Source organism: Aythya marila (genome assembly GCF_965140915.1).
Source record: "Aythya marila genome assembly, chromosome: 21".
Taxonomy (NCBI): Eukaryota; Metazoa; Chordata; class Aves; order Anseriformes; family Anatidae; genus Aythya; species Aythya marila.
In genome coordinates this window covers 6,114,334-6,135,282 of record NC_139062.1, presented here as the reverse complement: position 1 = coordinate 6,135,282, position 20,949 = coordinate 6,114,334, and the positions used below count along the sequence as shown (strand labels likewise).

At 59.0% G+C, this 20,949-nt stretch overlaps 3 protein-coding genes across 3 annotated transcripts; all 3 read right to left on the bottom strand.

Annotated features, from left to right (window-relative positions):
• Positions 1–7,317: 7,317 nt before the first annotated feature.
• Positions 7,318–9,410, bottom strand: CAMK2N1 (calcium/calmodulin dependent protein kinase II inhibitor 1). Its single transcript, XM_082777236.1, has 2 exons — positions 9,036–9,410; positions 7,318–8,546 (listed from the first exon to the last, which is right to left on the bottom strand). The coding sequence occupies exons 1-2, from the start codon at positions 9,196–9,198 to the stop codon at positions 8,476–8,478; spliced, it is 234 nt and encodes a 77-aa protein (XP_082633362.1). The 5' UTR covers positions 9,199–9,410; the 3' UTR covers positions 7,318–8,475.
• A 2,539-nt stretch (positions 9,411–11,949) lies between these two features.
• Positions 11,950–15,061, bottom strand: MUL1 (mitochondrial E3 ubiquitin protein ligase 1). The gene is made up of 4 exons (XM_082777221.1): positions 14,933–15,061; positions 14,694–14,781; positions 13,542–13,662; positions 11,950–13,210 (listed from the first exon to the last, which is right to left on the bottom strand). The coding sequence occupies exons 1-4, from the start codon at positions 15,050–15,052 to the stop codon at positions 12,487–12,489; spliced, it is 1,053 nt and encodes a 350-aa protein (XP_082633347.1). The 5' UTR covers positions 15,053–15,061; the 3' UTR covers positions 11,950–12,486.
• A 2,360-nt stretch (positions 15,062–17,421) lies between these two features.
• Positions 17,422–18,321, bottom strand: FAM43B (family with sequence similarity 43 member B; the record flags this gene model as incomplete). The annotated part of the gene is made up of 1 exon (XM_082776999.1): positions 17,422–18,321. One exon carries the CDS (start codon positions 18,319–18,321, stop codon positions 17,422–17,424), a length of 900 nt encoding a protein of 299 aa, XP_082633125.1.
• Positions 18,322–20,949: the final 2,628 nt, after the last annotated feature.

Here is a 20,949-nt window from a genome sequence, read left to right as displayed (position 1 = left end):
TTTTGGGGTCTCTGTGCGCAGTGTGGTGTGAGTTGTGTAGGAAAACAACAAAAAAAAAGCAAACAAAATACACAAAAACCCACCTCCTGCCTGTGTGTGTGAATTACAGCTGGGGTTCAGAGGGGAAGGAGCCACCGAGCTTCCAGCAGGCCGTGACAAAAGGATGGCAAAAGCCACCTTAGCGCCACCGACCGAGCTGGTGGCGACCACCACGTGCTGGAAAAGCGCCCGCCCGCCCTGCTCTGGGTTCCTCAGCTGCCTTCGCTTGGCTAATTGGGCTGCTAATGAGAGCAGGGGGGTGCCGGGGTCTCCCCAGCGTGGGGCCGGGTCCCCGTGGCCGCAGCCCCTGCCGCGTCCCCCCCTTGTCCTGGGGGCTTTGCCCTGGTTCAGCCTCGGTCCGCAGCCCGGGTGCTGCGGTGCTGTCGCCAAGGTGACGGCGAGCACCTCATTAGGAGAAATTCATTTGGTTGCCGTTGTCAGTCGGGGCTTAATGAATAAACTCCTTCCGCGCCGTGGCAATAAATATTTGCCTGCAGCTTCTCCACGGCGAGAGAACGGCTCCCGCTCCCCGGGGAGCCAGCACCGGGCAGGATTGCTCTGTGCTTTCCGCAGAGGGGTGGTTTTGGGGTGAGAAACGGCCCAATTGGGGCAGCCCCAGTGCAAAACCGCAGTCCTAACCCAGGGCTTGGAGCCCAAACCCTGCTGTGCTGCAAGGCATCGGTGCCGGCCACCGCTGCGTCCCCCCCGGGACCCCCGGCAGGGGTTCATCAGCCGGCACCGGGGGGGAGCCTTCGCTCGCCTGGGAGGGTTACGAAACCCGCGGGAGAGGGGGAGGACAGCAGAGCTTAAAAAAGAGCCCTCGCCACCCCCCAGCCCCGCCGGTGCCTGCTGGAAGGGCTGCAAGCACGCCGGCAGCGCTCCAAGCACAGATTGCGCCTCTGCCCCCGTCCGCCCGCCAACCCGCCGCCGACGGGCGCTGCGGCGAGCAGAGCTCCACATATTGCTGGAAAACGGGCTTTTTAGCAGCGTTTCTGTGCTTCGTAACCCCCCCCTCGCCTCCTCCTCCCGCTGCCCAGGCCGGGGTGCGGGTAGCGGCGATGCAGCGCGGCCGCAGCCACCCAAAATTGGGGTGGTTTTGGTGCCATTTCTTCAAACAGGTGCAGCGGAGCATCATCCGCCCGCGGTGCTCGGCGGGGTGTCGGCACCACCAAAACGAGCCCTGGCCCCAAAAATCCCAGGGCACGGGTAGCTTGGGTCAGCCTCAGCATGGTCCTGCCCGAGGGATGCTTCTCCCCAGGGTTTTTGGCATCCCGGGGGATGCGGCCGCTCAGTGCCGTGGGCTTCAGTGCTCCCGAAATAGAGCCCGGGGCAGGTTTGGGTGTCGGAGGCATCTGAGCGCAGTCATGTGGATGTTATGCAAGACTTGATGATGGGTTGTAAACAGCTATTAAAATGATTGACGGGCCCGGGATGAAGTATTAGGGGGGAGGAAGGGAAAGATGAGTAATAATGATTAAAATAATTAACAAACCGAGACGTTCCGTAAATTAGGGGGAAAAAAAAAAAAAAAAAGGCTTTGTGAAGGTGCTGGGAAGGAATCGTGGCCCGAGCGTGCCCCGAGCCAGCGGGTGTGAGGATGGGGAGGGTGTCGGTGTTGATAAGAGGCACGTGGATTTGGGAATGAGGTTTTTTTCCTTCCCCCTCACCTCAGCATCCACCTCCCTGCGCCATCCAAAAGGGCATCGGGTGCCCCAAATGGGCTCCATCCCTGCTGCTGGAGCCCTCACACCTTGGAACCCCCAAGGGAATGGCTTAAAAAAGTGAATTTGGAGGAAAACGGGTGGATCCGGGCCCAACGAGTGCCACCGGGTCCCGGCAAACCCCGAAGCAGAGCCTGGACTCGGCGCTGAGCAAAGCGGTGGGCCCGGCCCCGAGCTAACGAGGAGAAACGAGCAGATTATGGGGAAGACAGCTTCTATTTATACATAAATACTGCAGTAATCAGCAGCGCGGGGCAAGGGAAATCCAATAGAAATATGTGACTGTTTAAGAAGCTTTTGGAGCACAACGTTACACAAGCGGTTGCGTTCGGCTTGGCCGGGTCCCCAAACCCTAGGAAACGGAGCCAAAACCAGGAGCGACCCCGGGTGCCAAGGGGAAGGTGAGGAGGACCCCAGGGGCTTCCGACCATCGGGTACAGGGGGATGAGGCCCCCTAAATGGAGGGGAAGACAGTGCTGTGGCGTTGAACCCCAACTCCTCGCACCCCAAATGGGTGCGGAGCGCGCCCGCGGTCCCCCCCGCCAGCAGCCCCTGGTGCTTCGGAGCCGCCTGGCAGAAATCCATCAGTGCCAGCGTCCTATATATAAAAGCACATATGGATTTCAGGGGCGCTCGCGCCCGTGCGTGCAGCAGCGAGCTGCCAGGGCTGTCAGTGGGTGCTGACATCTCCCGTAAATAGCTGCCGGCCGCCCCGCACCTTCGCGCGCCGCCAACGCCTCGACCCCGCTCCCGTCCTCCTGCAGGCAGCCTGAGTGGGAAAACGGGGCGTTTTGGGGCTTTTTTTTTTTGGGGGGGGGGGGGGTTTACTGAGGTGGGCAGCTTTGTAACAGGCTCCCGTATCAGCCTGGACAAGGGGTTCAGCACCTGGCTTTAATGCCATTTTTTTTTCTTTATTTTTTGGTCTGTGCAAAGAGTGGTACCGACACCGGGGTCAGCTGTACCGGGCTGCTGTGGTTTGGGTTTCCTGCAGGGAAAGGGTCCTGGGGGGGGAAAGGAAATTGGTCTGTCCAGGTTCCCTGTCCCTAGGTTCTTCTCCCGTGCAGGGGGATGGTGGCAATTCGGTCCTTTGTGCCGAGCTGCTGCATCCCTGCTAAGCACCGGGGCTGCCGGTTGCTTTGCAGTGTTGCTTCTGAGGTTCAAATCTGAAAAAAATAGAATATTAGAAAAGAAAAGAACAGAAGCTTGCACTGACGGTGCTGTCCCCATGACCCTCTCTGGTCCTCCTTTCTCTGTCCCCCCCCCCCCCCCGAGCCACCTTTCCCAGGCTGAGCGCAGCCGTGAGCACGGCTCTGCCTGGCTCCCAGGGGGCTCTGTTAATTGCTCACCTCATTAAGCGCAGGGATGTCGCGCCGCAGGTGGGCAAGAACAGCAAAGCTGGGGGCCCGAGAGCTTCCCCTCCCTCCCCGTCACACCGCAGGGCTGTGGGCTTCGTGGTTAACCCGCCCCAAGGGGTGCTGGTGGCATGGCCAAATCCACCAGGGAGGACCTGGGCACCACCACCCCCGGGGCACTGGCCTGGGCTGCAACCCCCTGAGGGTTAATTTTGATTTTATTTTATTTATTGTCCTTCGAATCCATTCTCCTACAGGCCCTTGGGATGTCACTGCTGGTCCCCATCCCTCGGGGCGAGGCCTCGCACAGGCGCCAGCGCCCGGCGCACCCAGCACCCGGCTCCCCTTTTTGTCTCAACCCCCTGCAGAAGCAAGACCCTCCCGCCCCCTCCCCTCCCCAGACAGACATTACAGATTATATTTATATAATTAGGTACATTTCCATCCCCAAAAGCTCCCAGACCAGGCTGCCTGGTGCTGGTGGAGGTTTGGGGATGGCAGGAGGTGCCGGCACGCTCGGAGCAGCACGGGGGCAAGCGCGGAGCTGAGTCAGAGCCTGGCCCCAGCCCCGCGCCGTGACTAACCACGGGGGTTTTAAGGTGCTAAATCACTTCTTTTTTTCCTTTTATATATCTGTTTGTTGGTTGTTTTGCTTTATTTTCTGTTAGCGCCCCAGCCAAGGGCTGCTGCTCCAGCCCGTGTGCGTGGCTCTGGTTTCTTCACTGCGAGCAATTTCATGGGAAGGGGCGAGCAGCCCCAAAACAGCAGCGATGTTCCCCCATCTACCAGCGAGTTTAAATGCCCCCAAACTTCCCAGATGGGAAATGAACCCCAAAAATCATCATTTTATTCATCATTTCACCATCACCAGGGAGTCTGGTGCCGTGGTTTTTGCTTGGGCTTGGTGCTGGGGGAGCATCGGCTGCTGCAGGCAGCACCCCAACATCTTGGGGCCGTGCTGTTCTCCTGGAGCAGAGCACAAATCCTATGGGAATGACCCACTTCAGAAAAAACACACAACCCCTGAACACCCTGGAACAGGGGGCAATGGGAGGGCAGCACCCCCAGGGCACGATGTACCCGAAATCCCTTTGGTGTGGGGACACGGGGATGGAGACGGCCCTACTGGCAGGTCGGGGCAGGACCAACGGCACGAGGAGGGCCCCAATGCCGTCAGAACGACCGTTTTTGTGTCTTTTTTGTGTGTTTTTTACCCACCAAAGGTCACCGAAACCCCCCAGTTCTGAGCAGCTGTGGCTTTTCAATGAGGAACCTCTGCCACCAGCCCTGCTCCCCCCGCACCGGGGTTTTACCGGGTTGGGATCCGAAACCCCCCGGGAGGCTCCCCTGGTTTTCACCTTTCCCTCTCGATTTTTTCCAGTTTTCGCCAAAATGGGGAAAATCTCCCCATTCTTCCAAAGGGCGAAAGGCCCAGCAAACCCTGATAAGATCCTAATATCCCCAACGCCTCCAGGCTGTTTTTGGGGCGGGATGGGGCCAGCTCCGTCCCCTGCCTCGGCTGCGTGGCTCTGGCGGCCGCGTCCCACCCCTCTCTCCCCGCACGAGGACTAAAGCACTGGCTTTCGCAGGGAACCGCTGCCCTACTTTGCCGTGCCCTATTTCTGGTGGGGGACGAGGATTTATTTCAGGCGGCACCGTGGGTGCCCGCGCTTTTCTGTGGGGTTTTGCAAGCCGGGGCTTCGCGCGGGGCAGCGTGGCGAGAGCGCTCCGCGGCAGCGCAGCTCCTTTCCTCGGGCACGGGGCTGAGAGGCTTTGTTTTGAGGTTAGAAACGTTTTTTTTCCCCATAAATAAATAAGTAAATAAATAAATAAGAGCATGGCCTGCCTCAGTCCTGCCTCAGCTGCTTTGGGAACGGCGGAGCCCGTAGGGGCGTCGCATGAGAAAACCCCGAGGACGGAGCAGCCCCGTTGGCATCCCAGGGAAATCCGAACCCAGGGCGCTCCCGGCGGGATCCCTGCCCCTTCCCAACACCAGGTCTTGAATTCCTGCCCCAGATGCGAGGGGTGATGCTGCCCGAGGTTGCTGCAGTGGGGATTTGGAGCCTGCATTGGGGGCTGGAAAGGACCCCGGCACCTTCCCCATCCCCAAAACCCCCAGACCCCAAACCCACAGGGACACGGGATGGATGCGCACACCTGGCTGTGGGGCCCCCATCCTGCAGGCACCGCAGGGAGCTCAGCACCTCGCCCCCCAGCACCTTGGGGCCGCTTTCCCCAAATCTCTCCAGCCATAAAGCCACAAACCCGCAAACCGCTCGCGTTTCAGCTTTTTCCTTAATTTTTTTTTTTTTTCCTTTCCCCTACCGAGAGCAGCCGGCTGGACCCGGCTTTTATTTGGTGCGGTTTCCATGGGGATGCAGCGCTGGAGCTGCTCCGAGCCAGCTCAAGGAAGGGTCGTGTGTGTGTGTGTGTGTGTGTGTGTGTGGTGTGTGTGGGGTGTGTGTGTGCGTCCCCTTTAGCCCCGTGTCACCGGATCCGTCCTCGCCCCACCAAGGTCACCGGGGAGCCCGCGGGCTGCGCGGGGCCATCTGCTAAATAATGCACGCCATAACCCCCGGCTTAAGCCTTAAATCCTCCTTCGGGGCAGCGTCTCCACGTGGCCGGGGAACCCCGGCGGGCTCCTGCCCGTCACCACCAGGCTCCTCTCCTTTTCCCCCCATCCTCCCGGCTGCCTCCGTCCCCCCCGGGGCCCCGCCGTGCGCTCCCACCCCATTATTTATTGAGCACGGCGGCCGGCGCCGCGCATGAAAGATGCATGGGGAAGGTCGGGCTGTAGTTCAGCAGGATTGCCTCTGCTTTCGGCTCCCCCCCTGTTTCAGGCTCCGGTTTTCTCTGCTTTGTACACCCCCCCCCAAGCTCCTTCTGGCCGTGAGGGGATTTGGGATTTGGGATGGGAGGAAATTGGAGATGTGCCTGGCAATTCCCAGGGCCGCAGGTTGGGTTTTTGATGTGAAACGGAGGGGTTTTGGTGAATCGGAACGGGTGCTGGTGGCTGCATCCAGCCGTGGTTGGTTTTTCCTACGGGTGCGGCCTGCTCTGCTTGCACCCAGACACCCCGCGGGTGCTGCTTGGGGCAAAACCCATTAATTTAGGGGAAAAAAACCCTCCTGTGTGCCCACCTCCTGTTCATCAGGGTCACCAGGATGGAAATCCCCAGCACCGAGGGCTGCCCGTGCTGCACGGCCACAACCTCGGCTGAACCCGAGGGGAAAGCACCACGAACAGGTTGAATTTTATTATTTTTTTTTAAGGGAATGTTTTAGCCACTCTTCCCAGCCATCCTGTACCCATTACAAGCTGCAAAAAAAAAAAAAAGAGAAATAAGCAGCCACGCTGTCCTGTGTGTGCAGGAGGGTGAGCACTCACGGGGTAAGGCATGCCCAAAAAACCACCCTGCCTCCAAACCCCCAAAATCACGAAAGCTGAGACCAAAACCCACCCCATGGAGCGATCACGGCACCACTTTCGGGCACCTCCCGCTCTGCAGGGCAGCACCAGCTCTGCCCAGCAGCAGGTTTTACTGTGGGATGTTTATTCCTAAGAATCCCCCCGTCCCCGATTCCCCCAGCTCCGTGTTCAGGGCTCAGCCGTGGCTTCTTGGAGCACCTGGGGCCTGGGGATGCACCCGCACAATCGGTTTTTTTGGGGGATTTCTGAAATCTGGGGCCTCCCCACCACACCACCCCAATTTTCTGAATTTTATCAGTGCCTTTGCCAGGGGAGTGCCTGGATCTGTGGGCTCTGAGGGTCAGCGCGAGCTGCTGCGAGCAGTGGGGACGGAGCTGTTTTGGGGTTCCCCGTGCCCCCCCCGTTGGCTGCTTGGGCAGCCTCACAAGGAATTTAACCCCGAATTCCTCCCCCAGAGGTGTTTTCCCATCAAACGAACAAAATAAATAACCCTGCCCCCAATAAATATTAATGGCAATCAATTATTCAGACGCGCTGGCCCCTGTCACGGCGCCGTGCCCCCCCCCGGCCCCCATCAAAGCACGGCAGCTCCGGCTCGCTCTGCTTTTGTCTCATTTTCCTTTTTATTGGTACATTGCAGAAATAGCCCTGTGTAGTGGAGGAGAAGTGCACCATACACGATATTTAAGAAAAGGAGGAAAGGAAACCTGGCTTGAGGTCTGTCATTCAGAGTCGCAAACAGAAAACAATAAAATAGGCCCTCGCACGAGAGGTGCTTGTTTTTTTTTTTTTTTTCCTTGTTTTTTTTTTTTTTTTGCATGTCATGCAAAAGAGTTAAAAAGAAAGACTAGAAAAGAGAAGTCAAAGAAACCCCACGAGAGACCGACAGAGGCGTAGGAGCCGAGCGAAGCCCCGGCACTGCCCGCGAGAGCGCAAAGCCTGGGCAGGAAACGCGGCTCCCCGGCACCCAGCGTTTGGCACTCTTGTGATGATTACATCCATCAGGTTAATTTTTGATCGATTTTTTTTTTTTTTTTTTTTAATACAGTCCATTGAAGAGAAGAAACTGCCACAAGATCAGAAAAAAAAAAAATTACCCACACTACAGACTGCATGGTTGTTAAAAAGGCCGAGCATCCCCCCCCCCCGTACATATAAAATCTCCGTCTGCACAGAGCCGTTTGCTCACAGCAACCAAGAAGTGCAAGCTTTAAAAAATAAAACCACGATTCTCCCTCCAGTCCGCTCCTTTATAAAAGTTGTGTTTTGTTTTGTTTCCCCCCCCCCCCGCCACGCATTCCATTGCGAACCTTAAAACGCGACCGAAATATAGATATCTATATATATTTTATATCATTTCCCAACATCGAAAGACACCAACGGAAAAAAAAAAAAAAAAAAAAAAATTAAAAAAATAATAATAATAAAATAAAAATAAACCCCAAACGAAATCGAAGAACAGAACCAGTAGCACGGTACCTCCAAGTGCACGGATTCATTTTTGCAAGGTTAACTCGTGTAAACAAGGCGCCCGCTCGGCGCCACCCCAGGGTCCGAGCCCCGGCGCTGCGCTCGCCGGCCCCGGCGCAGGAACCCCGCAGCGCCTCCGTCCCTCGCGAGCCTTCGTGGACGTGGCTGGGGGGGGGGGAGGATTTTGGAGCAGGTTTTATTCTTTTTTTTTTTCCCCAATTATTATTGATTTTTTTTTTTTTTTTGGATGCGATTTTGCACCTGACGGGGATCCTGTGCTGTCCTGTCGCCCGCATCCCCTGCGCGGCGTGCTGGCGGTGACGGCGCTCCGAGCCCGGCGCGTTGCTTCTCCCGGTGCTTTTTTTGTTGTTGTTGTTGTTTTTAGTTAATTTTTGCCCAAAACCTGCGATATTGGAAACCGCCCCCCCAGCCCCTGGTTTTCACCGAACGTCCCCGGAGAGGTATTAAACCCCGGGAGGGGCCTTTTCGGAGAGGTTTTGCAGCACGTCATCGATCCGATCGTCTTCGATAACCACTGGAAAGCAGGAAAAAAAAAATATAAAGAAAGGGAAAAAAAAAAAAAAAAAGAAAACAAAAGCGGGGCTGGGAATGCGGCAGAGCCCGGCGGGGAGACGGTACCGGGGGGGGGGGATGCGGATGGTGCTGATGGTGGGGGACACGATGCTGGGGGGGGGATGAGGAGGGTGCCCGGGGCATGGGGAGCACCCCAGGGGCACGGTCCCGGGGAGGGGATGCGGAGGGTGCCCAGGGTGGGGGGCACGGTCCTGGGGGGGTGGGGGGGGATGTGGGGCACCCTTGGGATCTCCAGGACAAGGGGGGAGCATCCCCAGAGCACGACCCCAACCCGGAGCAGGTTCACCGAGGGGACCCTGGGGGGGGGGCGCGCAGCACCTTTGGGATCCCCGAGCGCGCAAAAAGCGCGGGGCGCGCACCCCGGAGAGGGGGGGTCCCCGGAGCATCCTCCCGTCCCCCCCCCCCCCCCCCCCATAATTTCGGTACCCACCTCTCTTGCTGCGCCCGATCTGCCCCAGTTTGGGCGGCCTCTTGCCCTGCCCGGCCGCCAGGAGCCCGTCGGGGCCACGGAGGCGCACGGGGAAAGGCAGCTCCCCCCCCGCCGCGCCCCCCGCCAGCTGCCCCTCGCCGTAGGGCGACCCCTCCTCCGCCATCCCCGGGGAGGTGGGGGGGGGACACCCGGCGGCGGGAGGGGGGGGCCCGTTGGTGCCGCCTCCCCCCCCCGACAGCCTCCCGGGGCTCGGGGGGCCCGCGAACCCCCCCCGGGGCAGCGGCTCGGCGGAGCGGGGCGACCGCCCCGTCACATCCCGGCCCGCTCCCGGCCCGGTTCTGGCGGCTCCGGGGGCTCCGCTCCGGTGGCACCGGCGGCGGCGGCGATAGAGGAGCGAGGGGCGGGCAGCGGGGCGGAGCGGGGAGCGGCCCCCACCCCGGCAACGGGATAAAGAGGGAACGCCTCCGGGAGGGGTGGCCCCGGGGGGAGAGGGGATCCCCCGGGGTGCCCCCAAGGCGAGGGGGAGCGCGGAGGGTGAGGGGGTGAAGGGGTGAGGGGTGAGACCGCCAGGGTGGCTGGGGGTGTCCCGTAATGGTCTGTGGGGTGAGCGGAGATGCACCGTGATGAGCTGTGGGGAGGCAGGAGATGTCCTGTAACAGTCTATGGGGAGACAGGAGATGCCCTATAACAATCTTTGGGGAGCCCGAAGCCACCCTATAACAATCTATAGGAAAACTGGAGCCACCCTATAACCATCTATGGGGAGCCTGGAGATGCCCTATAACAGTCTATAGGGAGGCAGAAGATGTCCTATAACAATCTGTGGGGAGGCAGGAGATGCCCTATAACAATCTATGGGGAGCCCGAAGCCACCCTATAACAATCTATAGGAAAACTGGAGCCACCCTATAACCATCTATGGGGAGCCTGGAGATGCCCTATAACAGTCTATAGGGAGGCAGGAGATGCCCTTTAACAGTCTATGGGGAGACCGAAGCCACCCTATAACAATCTATAGGAAAACTGGAGCCACCCTATAACCATCTATGGGGAGCCTGGAGATGCCCTATAACAGTCTATGGGGAGGCAGGAGATGCCCTATAACAGTCTATCGGGAGCCCGAAGCCACCCTATAATAATCTATAGGAAAACTGGAGCCACCCTATAACCATCTGTGGGGAGCCCGGAGCTGCCCCATGACAATCTATGGGGAGCCTGGAGCCGCCCTATAACAATCTATGGGGAGCCTGGAGATTCCCCCTATAACAGTCTGTAGGGAGCCTGGCAATGTCCTATAACAGTCTATGGGGAGCCCAAAGCTACCCTATAACAATCTACAGGAAAACTGGAGCCACCCTATAACCATCTATAGAGAACCTGGAGCCACCCTATAACAATCTATAGGAAAACTGGAGCCACCCTATAACCATCTATGGGGAGCCCAGAGATGCCCTATAACAGTCTATAGGGAGCTCGGAGCTGCCCTATAACAATCTATGGGGAGCCAGGAGATTCCCCCTGTAACAGTCTATGGGGAGCCCAGAGCTGCCCTGTAACAGTCTATGAACCTGGAGCCACCCCATAACAATCTACAGGGAAACTGGAGCCACCCTATAACCATCTACGGGGAGCCTGGAGCTGCCCCATAACAATCTATGGGAAGCCTGAAGCCACCCTATAACTATCTATGGGGAGCCTGAAGATGCCCCATAACAATCTACGAGAAAACTGGAGCCACCCTATAACCATCTATGGGGAGCCTGGAGCCAGCCTATAACAATCTACAGGGAGCCCAGAGATGCCCCATAATAATCTATGGGGAGCCCAGAGCAGCCCTATAACAATTTATGGGGAGCCTGGAGCTGCCCGATAATAATCTATGGGGAACCAGAGCCACCCCATAACAATCTATGGGGATCCCAAAGCCACCCCATAACCATCTATGGGGATCCCAAAGCCACCCCATAACCATCTATGGGAGCCCAGAGCTCTGGGTGGCAGCGGGGACAAAAAAAAAAACCTATTTGCACAATGCTGGGACACAACGGGGCGTTTTGGGGCAGGTGAAGGCCGGGGGAGCGGGGCTGGGGCTCGCTGCCCCCATCCCTGTCCCTGTCCCCGTCCCCCTGCGCTGGCAGCGCCACGTGCGAACGCCCCCGACACCCCCGAGCTGCCAGCTCCTTACGTAAGGGAGCGGGGAGCAGCTCCAGAACAGGAGGCGAAAGGCAGCGGGGCCAGCGCTGCCCCCACCCCAAAAGCTTATTTTTAGGCTCCCCGCATCCCGGGGGGTGACATCCCCGCGGTCCCCTGGCAGGACAGGGCTGCTTTGGGGTTTTCTTTTTGGGGTGCTGCCGCTCGCTGCGCAGGGAAGGGGGCAGCTGGGTGGGAAGAGGCTCCTCGGTGGCTGTGGCTAAAATCCCCGACCCTACAAAGCGGGGTCCCGGCTCTGACGCCGAGGTGAGGCGGTTTTAGGGCTGCAGCAGCGTGCGAAGGGCGAGGAGGGGGCAGGAGGCAGCTGCTTTTTTGCTTTTCTGCTTTTTTTTCTGCCTCCTCCTCCCACAGCAGGCAGGCACTGCCATCTACAGCCCGCCTGCACGCGGCCCTACCCGGCAGTGGGGTTCTGCTCTGCTTTTATGGCCGCCAGAGAAGGGGGTTATTTTTTGGGGGGGGGTTTCTCCTGGCACCAAAACCCCGCCCGCTGCTCGCCCATTTTCCTGGCACAAAGCGTTTCCCTTGAAACGAGCCCGAGAGCAGGGTTCAGGCACGCTGGAAACCAGAGGGCAAAGTACCAGGGAGGGCAGAGCCCTGCCCCAAAACCCCGGGGGGGGGTTCCCCTGATCCTACAGGGGGTGGGGAGGCAGAGGCGGTGCCGTCAGGGCCACGGGGAGGTCACGAGCCGAGCCAAACGCTCCTCTCAGCCACTTTTATTATTTTACAGCCCGTCCCAGCTCCCAGCTCAAGCCCGGCGGCAGAAATCCCATTTTCACTTCCTCCTCGTCCCGTCCCGGCGCGCTGAGGAACCCACAAGCGGCAGGAGCGAGGGAAACGCCGCTCCCCTCCTCGCAGAAACCCCAATGCTCACACAAAACCCCCCAGAAGCTCTGCAGAAAGCCGTCCTGCTCAGGGGGGCGGAGGAGCTGCTGCTAGGTGGCAGTGCTGCCCGCCGGCCGCAGCCTCCCAGCAGCTTTTGGGCACCGAATTTTCCCCACTTTGGGGGTATTTCAGCTGGTTTTGTGTCTCCGTGCACGCCTTCCACTGCACCCAGCCGAAGCGCCCCGCTCTGCTCAACCCCCTCCCTTTCCCCAGCCAGGATTTTCTCCTAAAGAAAACAAACAAACAAAAAAAAAAAACAACACCACCACAAAACCATCCGCCCCGACCGAAGCAGGACCAGCGAGAAAACCCCTTTAGGGGCTTTCATGCCCCCAAAACCTCCCCCAGCCGCGGGGCTTCAGCTGTTGTAGAGCGGCACCACCCTGGCGATGGGCTGCCGGCAGATGGGGCACGCCTTGGGGTCCGGCAGGGCGCGGTAACACTCGGTGCAGGAGCAGACGTGGCCGCACTCCAGGAAGACGCAGGCCTTGGCGTTGCTCAGGCAGATGACGCAGGCGTTTTTGGGCACCTCGGCGGCGGTTTCGTGCCTCAGCCGCAGCTCCTGGGCCTGCCTGAACTCCTCCCGCAGCTGCTGGAGCCGCCTCCTCTCGCGGCGGTGCCGGTACTGCTTGCGCAGGAGGAAGAAGAGGAGGGTGCAGGTGGCGAAACCCGAGAGGAAGGCGAGGATCTTCCAGAGGCGGACGCTGGCCTGCTGCTTCTGCAGCAAGGTGTCGAAATCGGCGCTGCTGAGGTAGTAGCGCAGGCCCTGCTTGGGCGGCTGCAGCTTGATGGTGTCGCTGTCCAGCACCAGCTCCCCCACGCCCGTCAGCAGCGTCCCCACCTTCAGCATCTGCTCGGTCTCCTGGATGCCCTTGGGGCGCTCGCCGCTGATGTAGTGGCCGAGGACGTCGGTGAAGGACTGCACCGAGGGGTGGAATTTCTCGTGCACCGTCTCCAGGCTGAGCTCGGCGGCCTCCAGAGGTTTCATCACCCGCACGGCGACGCCGGCGCCGTCCTCCGGGGGGGCCAGGTCGAAGGGGGCCGTGTTGGTGCGCTGGTGGATCACCTTCTCGTAGTCGTTCCTGGGGGATAAAGCCAGAGTCGGAGGGGAAATCCTCCGGGGTTGGGCCAACAGCGGCATAAAGCGAGGGTTGTCACAGCACACGGGGACAGCTACACCCCGTTAAACCCCCCCCCGTCACCCCTGCGGCTGTGACAAAGCGAGCAGCGAGCAGCAGTGCCCACCACACGTAAATTCGAGGCGTTATCCCACGAGCTGAGGCCGTCGGGGCGCGGTGAAATCGCGGCTGAGGCCACACGGAGAGGCTGGAAGCACTGACGGACCCCCCCCCTGCACGGGATTCCCTCCTGGGGGTGCGGGCGTCCCATAAAGGGCGGGGGGGGGGCACGTACCAGAGGTGTGTGGTTCGGTTCCACACCATCTTGTGCTCCTGCAGCGTCAGCCTCTGCACCACGCCGCGGCAATCCTCCACGAACTGGCTGCTCAGGGTGTCCTTCACCGAGCGCACCACGCCTGCAACACAGCCAGCGCTTATGGGGTCGGGGGGGGGCGCAGACACCAAAGGGGGGACGGGCACCAAGCCCTCAGCACCGTAAGGCGGCAGCTGGCACCGTGTAGGGTTGGGGTTTTTAGGGAAAAGAGGGGTTTTTTGGTGAAATGCACGGGGTGGGGAGGGGGAACAAGTGGGTTGTGCTCATACGGGGGGGGTACGGACACTAAGGGGGGGCTGGGGCATCAAGACCTCGCACTGTGTGACAGCCGTGAGGTGAAGGGGTGGGATTTTTAGGAAAAAAGTGGGAATTTGGGGTGAAATGCATGGGGTGGGGGGGAGGGAGGAGTGGTCCTCATAGGGGGAGGGCACGGATACCAAAGGGGGCTGGGGCACCAAGTGCTCGCACTTCAAGGCACCGCCTGACAGCTGGAGAGGTGGGATTTTTAGGCAAAAAGGGGGGTTTTTGGTAAAACGAGTCGGGCCAGGGAGGGGTAATGGGGGAGGGGGTTGTCCTCATACAGGGGGGAGCACACACACCAAGGGGGGCCGGAGCACCGAGCCCTTCTATTGCAGGGCACCACCTGACAGCCAGGAGGTCTGTGTAGGGTTGGGGTTTTTAGGAAAAAAGTGTGGGGTTTTTTGGTGAAATGCAGGGGCTGAGGAGAGGTTATGGGAGCAGGGGGGTCCTCCTCATACAGGGAAGGGGGCACTGACACTGAAGGGGGCCGGGGCACCAAGTACTCACACTGTGAGGCACTGCCTGAGAGCCGTGAGGTGTGCGTAGGGTTGGGGTTTTTAGGAAAAAAAGTTTCTTTTCGGTGAAATACATTGGCTGAGGAGAGGTTACGGGGGGGGCAGGTAGTCCTCATACAGGGAAGGGGGCACAGACACTGAGGGGGGCTGGGGCACCAAGCCCTCACGCTGCAAGGTGGCACCTGACAGCCAGAAGGTGCGTGTAGGACTGGGATTTTGATGAGAAAAATGCTTTTTTCGGGTTGAGGAGGGGAGGAGAGGGGTCAGCAGCCCCTCACCCCCCCAGCCCCTCTCCTACCTTCAATAACCGCATAGGGCACGCAGCGCCCCGGCGCCTCCAGCAGCACGGCCCGCAGCTCCCCGTCCAGCCGCAGCCTCCTGGCGCCCTGCGGGACGAGAGGAGGAGGAGGAGGAGGATGAAGGCAACAGGTCGGGGCCTAGCAGCGGCGGCGGAGGAACCAGGCCGCGGCCTAGGCCCGGGCCTGGAATTCGGGGCTCGGGGCTTCGCGTTCAGCCCCGGGGGGTCCCGGTACGCACCTGGAGGCCGCGGGCCTGCCGGGCCTTGTGTCGGTAGGCGGAGCACAGCAGCGCCGTGAGCGCGGCGCTGGCCGCCAGCAGCGCGGCCTGCAGGCCCGAGGGCCGCCCGCCGCCATCCATGGCCGCCGTCACCATGGCAACCGGCCCGGCGCGCAGCGATGACAGGAGCGGGGGCGCTCTAGGGAGAGACCATAGAGAGCGCGGTCCTCCGAGAGGGAGAGGGGAGGGGGCGCGGTCCTCCAAGGGAGGGGGGGCAGTACTGACCCTTTTTTTTTTGGTTGTTTTTGGTTTTGGGTTTTGGGTTTGTTTTAGGGGAGGATTAGCCCCAATCTGAGCCTCGCACCCGTAGGGTTTTGGAGGGGGATTAGCCCAAATCCCAGCCCCACTGCGCTTTTTTTGGGGGGATAATAGCCCAAATCCAAGCCTCCCATTCTCAGAATTTGGGGGTTTTTGAGGTTAAATCCCAGCCTCATGGGGATTTTGGGGGGATTAGCCCAAATTCCAGCCACACATCACTTTTTGGGGGAAGATTAGCCCAAATCCAAGCCTCCCACCCTCAGAATTCTGGGATTTTCTGGATTTTTGAGGCTAAATCCCAGCCTCACTTTTTATTTATTTATTTTTTTATTATTATTTTTTTTGAAGGGGGATTAGCCCAAGTCCCACCCCACTGTGCTTTTCTGGGGGGAGGATTAGCCCAAATCCCAGCCACACATCACTTTTTGGGGGAAGATTAGCCCAAATCCAAGACTCCCACCCCCAGAATTTGGGGGTTTTTGAGGCTAAATCCCAGCCTCACATGGATTTGGGGGGGGGATTAGCCCAAATTCCAGCCCCACTGCACTTTTCTGGGGGGGATATTAGCCCAAATCCCAGCACCACAGAACTTTTTGGGGGAAGATTAGCCCAAATCCAAGCCTCCCACCCCCAGAATATTGTTTTGTTTTGGTTTTGTTTTGGATTTTTGAGGCTAAATCCCAGCCTCACAGTTGTTTGTTTGTTTGTTTGTTTGTTTGTTTTGAGGGGGGATTGGCCCAAATCCCACCCCACTGCACTTTTTTTGGAGGGGAAAATTAGCCCAAATCCAAACCCTCTCATCCCCAGAATTTTGGGATTTTTTAGGCTAAATCCCAGCCTCATAGGGCTTTTTGGGGGAAGATTAGCCCAAATCCCAGCCCCACTGCACTTTTTTTGGGGGGATTAGCCCAAATCGCAGTCCCACAGTACTTTTTTTGGGTGGGGATGAGGCCAAATCCCAGCCATACAGCACTGTTTTGGGGGAGGATTAGTCTAAATCCCAGCCTTACTGGGTTTTCGGGGGAGATTAGACCAAATTCCACCCTCATAGCACTTTTTTGGGGGGGTGGGGGGTTAGCCCAAATCCCATCCTTACAGTACTTGGAGGGGGGGGGTGTTAGCCTAAATCCCAGCCTCACAGTTTTTTTGGGGGGGATTTAGCCAAAATTACAGCCTCACAAAGCTTATTGGATAGGGATTAACCCAAACCCTGGTCCCATAGCCCTTTTTTAGGGGGGTTAACTGAAATCCCAGCCCCACAATGCTTCTTTTTTGAGGGGGGTGATTAATCCAAACCTCAGCCCCACAAGGCCTTTGAGCAGGGCAGCCCAAATCCGCCAGGATTTTGGAGGGGGACAGCCTCACCTCAGCCCCACATTGCTTTTTTTTTTGGCAGGGATTAGCCCAAAACCAAACCCCACAAAACCCTGTGGAGGGGGCAGCCAAATGCCAGGCCCTCCAAAGGCTGGGGGTGCCAGGCCAAACCCCGTTTCCCCCAAGGTGTCGTTTTTTGGGGGAATAAACATCCCAAACCCCATCCCCACGGTGTGGGGACCCCAGACCTATTTCCCCACATCCCTGCACCCCCCCACCCTCACTGCTGCTCCTGCCAGGGTGGGGGAGCGGTAACTGGGTGGAAAAACAATAATTTTGGGTACAAAACATCATATTTAGGGCCTCAGGGCTGTGCAGGGCCCCATATTTAAAGCCCTGAGTTGCCATGGCTACACAGAGCATCGCGCACAGGAAAAGCACCCAGGACCCCCCCTGCCTCCCCCCGGGGTGGAAATTTTACCCTGGGAAAGGTAAAAAAAATACAAAATAAAAGCAAGTTAAATCCAAATAAACCCCGACAAACCGTCCCGGCCGGGCGCTGCGCTTTTAACTCTTCCTGCCCCATTCCCCAGGCTGGCGAGAGACGAGGCGCCGTCACAGGCAGCGAACGCGCTTTATTTCCACTTTATTTCAGCTGCCAAAATCGGAGGGGGGGGTCCTGGGGTGGCAGCTCCCCCCTGACCCTTTTTTTTTTTATTTTCCCAGTGCCACGTTTGCCAGCAAACCCTCTCGTCCAGTGTCCCCGAGGCCCCTTTGGGGCCCCCTCAATGTCCACAAAATGGCGGCGCCGATGGGCTCCTTGTCCTGGGGTGGGGGGGAGGTGGGGGTGGTTTTGGGGGATTTTTGGTGGATTTTGCTCAGCACAAGGGGGGGCGAGGGCCACGCAGGCTGCACCCCCGCATCTCCCTGGCCAGCCTCAGCACGGCGGCTCGCTCGCCGAGGCCTTCAGCCCTCGTCCCGCAGCCGGTGCCCATGGCTTCCTCCTCCTCCTCCTCCAAGATGGAGCTGAGGCGTGGGGCGCAGCGGGCGCGCTCGGCCGGCGGGCGATAGGGACACTTGGCGTTGAGCAGCCTGCGCAGGGGCACCAGGGGGACGATGGCTTCGCCCAGCAGCTGCTGCTGGACGTGGCGGCCGTCGTTCTGCCTCTTGAGCCGCTTGAACTCGTTGAAGGCGGAGGCGGAGGTCTGGAAGAGGAGCAGGGCCATGGCGCGCGCCGTGGCGGCTTTGGGGACCAGGACGGCGTGGCAGCGCAGCACCACCGCCTTGTTCTTCACCTGGTGCCGGTAAACCCAGGCGAAAACCTTGGGGTGCCGCCGGTCGGCGGCGCAGTAGGTGATGCGGTGCAGCAGGTACGCGTGGCCCGGCCGGCGGGCCCCCTTCTCGCCGGGCGCCATGCGGATGCCGTGGGGTCCCAGCGTCAGCTTCATCTTGGCCCCCCCGGCCCCGGCTTCGCTTTTGGCCCAGATCTTGCCCACCGCCTCCTCCGTGCAGCCCTCGCCCTTGGCGTGCAGCGTGACGGCGTTGCCCAGGTAGCGCACGGTGTACGTCGGGTCCTCCTTGTTCAGCTCCACTTTCTGCCGCCGGCCGCCGAAAACGCTGCCCAGGCGCTCCAGCGGGCACTCGGGCAGCAGGTCCGGGCAGGAGCGCAAGAAGCTGGCCAGCAGCGAGGCGTAGCCCAACCCGGGGCCCAAGCTCTTCCCTTTGCACTTACGTTCATTTTCCACCAGCACGAACTTGCTCCGGCGCCAGGGCAGCATCCCCACCGCTCCCCCGCCGTCGTCTCCGGCCGCCGATCGCCTCGCCAGCAAACGGAGGGGCCCCCGATCCCGGCAGCTTGGCTCGGGGGTGTCCCCCCCTGACAGCGGGTGTCCTTTTTTATTCCCCCAGCGGGATCCCTCGGTGGAGGACCAGGCTCCGGGAGCGAGCAGGCACCGCGAGAGAGCGAGCGGAGAGCGGTGGCTGCAGGGACGCAGCTCTCCGTGGGCTGCTCCACCTCCCCGCGACGCCGCATCGCGCGGGGAGAGCCGCGGCGCGCACCCCCTGCCAAAACCGTGGAGAGGGAAAAAAAAAATAATAATAATGGAGATTTCTCCTAGAGATCGGGGAAAAAAGAAAAAAAAAGGATGAAACGCAGCCCACCCCCCAGCTCCACGCAGACCCCGAGCCGTGCCGGCTGCAGCCCCGCAGGGATGCGCCTCAAGGGGGGGGGGAATGGAGGCAGAAGGCATGGGAATGATTTTGGGGAGCTGTGGGCACGGCTCCTGAGCCTGTTGCAGGGAAAAAGTGATTTTTTTTGTTGTTGTTGTTGTCTTTTCTTTCTTTTTTTCAACAAATCTGGATGTTTAGAGAGGAATGGGTGCAGGATGAAGGCAGCAGCACGGGGGACACGGCCACCCCCAGGGTGACACGGTCACAGCAGGGCAGTCTGCAGGCAGCGTGCCGGCTTTTTTAGCCCTGCACCCCCTTTTTTTTTTCTGTCTCTCTCTCTCTCTTTTTTTTTTTTCTCCCCATTTTTTCCCAGCAAGCCAGCCCAGCCTCCTTGCTGCCACTCCTGGGTGGAGATTTGGGCTGTTCACCTGTTGCATTTCCCCCCAGCGGAGGCCTGGGGAAAACTTCTGTCCACAGGATAACACAAAACGGGGTTCAGGGGGGCTTTTTGGGGACGTTTTGTCTCTGCAGGAGGGTTTGAGGGGTTTGGGGATTCATCTCTCACCATTTGTGCTGTGCCTTCTGTCTGGTTTTGACCCCACAGGGCTCCTGGTGGGGGTGCAGCGGGGAGAACCCCGGGGCTGGGGGACCCCCAAAAGTCCTCTGCTCACCTTGGGAGCAAAAACGGGGAGGAAAAGGAGGAAAACAGCAGCGCACACCTCCCTTTTTTGCCCACTTCCACTGCCCAGGGAAGCCATTTCCCGGCAGCTTTGCAGCTTTCCTGCGGTGTGAGAGGAAAGCAGCCTTAAAATAGCTGCCTGGCAGGCAGCGCCAGCCCCGTAGCCGTGGAAGCCTCGGAGGTTTTGCAGCCAAAATAATCAAAAATGCATGACTTTGTGTCATTTTTTCTTATTATTTTTTTGTTTCAGACGCCGGGGCTGCAGGTCAGTGCGTGCGGTTTGCTCCCAGCGTGAGGATGCTGTTGAGGGCAGGGTAATTAATGAATTGGTGAAAGAAATAGGAATATATAATCCTATATCATTTAGGAAGCAGCTCTCCCCTCCTCGTGCTGCTCCCACGCTGCCTCTGCAAGATGCTGATAGTTTTCCTTTGATCCACAAGATTTTGGGGATCCCAGTGCCCCCCCCACACCTCATAATGGGGCAAATGCCCCGGGGCCAAGGCACGGAGCAGAGGAGGAACCCCACATCTGGCTGCTCAGCGCCTCGACCAACCGGCCCTACAAACAGCCAGGAGCCATCAGTAGGCTTCAGAGTGAACAAGCGCCCACGGAAAGGGGACTTGGCCGGTTTGCCCCATTTTCGGGGGGGATTCGGGCACGGGAAGAGGGGCTCAGCCACTCGTGGGGGCGCAAATCCTTCCGGATCGCTGGAATAAGGGGGAAAAAATCGGGTTTTATCAGCAGGAGGCAGCGGGGAGGCTCTGCGGCAGTGGGGCCGGGAGCGCCGGGGAGGCAGACAGGCGGAGGAGATGAAAGCAGCTATTTTAAGCTGCCTTTGGCTGGCGGCCTGGAACACGCCGCCTTGGCGTCTTCTCCCCCAAATCTCCCTTTTTTTTTGCACAGGGAAGGAGGCGACGTCCTCGGTGCCTCTCAAGGGGAGCAAACGGCGCTGGGTTTGTTTGTGTTTGGTTGGGTTTTGTGTTTTTTTTCCCCCTCCACGGGTGTCCAAATCACGATGTTTTCAGCTTGTTGCGTGCGTAACTCCTGGTTTGAAGATGCATTCGGCAGGTTTGGGGATTTTTGCTTCCCAGGAGGGACATCAGGCTCGGGCATCTGGTTTTTGGTCTCCTTCCCACCACCATAACCTCCCGCTGGTGGCTTTGCAGGAGGATGGGCGACCCTCACGCGAGCCCCTGTGGCTTGGGGCAGCAAATGTTGTGATTAGGCGTTGCTCCTTTTGGGGAGAAAGAGCTAAAAATCCCATTTTTGGCTTTAGAGAGGGTCAGGAATGCATGGGGTTTCTTAGCTTGGGTTTCCTTGCAGCTCTCGGTGCTCCTGCCACCCTCTGCTCTGATCTCCTTTTTTTTTTTTTTTCTCCTGCATCAAAACCCACAGGGAATTCAGGTGCTGTGCCCCACCCTGGCAAAACGAGTCAGAAATGCTAAATAAGGCCAAAACGCCCCCAAAACCCAGCAAACTGGACAAAAACTCCCACCATAAATAAGCAGGGGCCCCGACGCCCACCCTTGGAGGTGGAAAACTGGGAATTCAGCTC

What these genes read in the sequence shown, in the direction of transcription:
- MUL1 (XM_082777221.1), bottom strand. Translation starts at nt 15,052, where the DNA reads ATGGATGGCGGCGGGCGGCCCTCGGGCCTGCAGGCCGCGCTGCTGGCG. An exon ending in GGCAGGCCCGCGGCCTCCAG is followed by an intron (nt 14,782 to 14,932) that starts GTGCGTACCGGG and finishes CTCGTCCCGCAG; the next exon opens with GGCGCCAGGAGGCTGCGGCT. An exon ending in GCCCTATGCGGTTATTGAAG is followed by an intron (nt 13,663 to 14,693) that starts GTAGGAGAGGGG and finishes GCTGTGTTGCAG; the next exon opens with GCGTGGTGCGCTCGGTGAAG.
- CAMK2N1 (XM_082777236.1), bottom strand. Translation starts at nt 9,198, where the DNA reads ATGGCGGAGGAGGGGTCGCCCTACGGCGAGGGGCAGCTGGCGGGGGGC. An exon ending in GATCGGGCGCAGCAAGAGAG is followed by an intron (nt 8,547 to 9,035) that starts GTGGGTACCGAA and finishes CCTGCTTTCCAG; the next exon opens with TGGTTATCGAAGACGATCGG.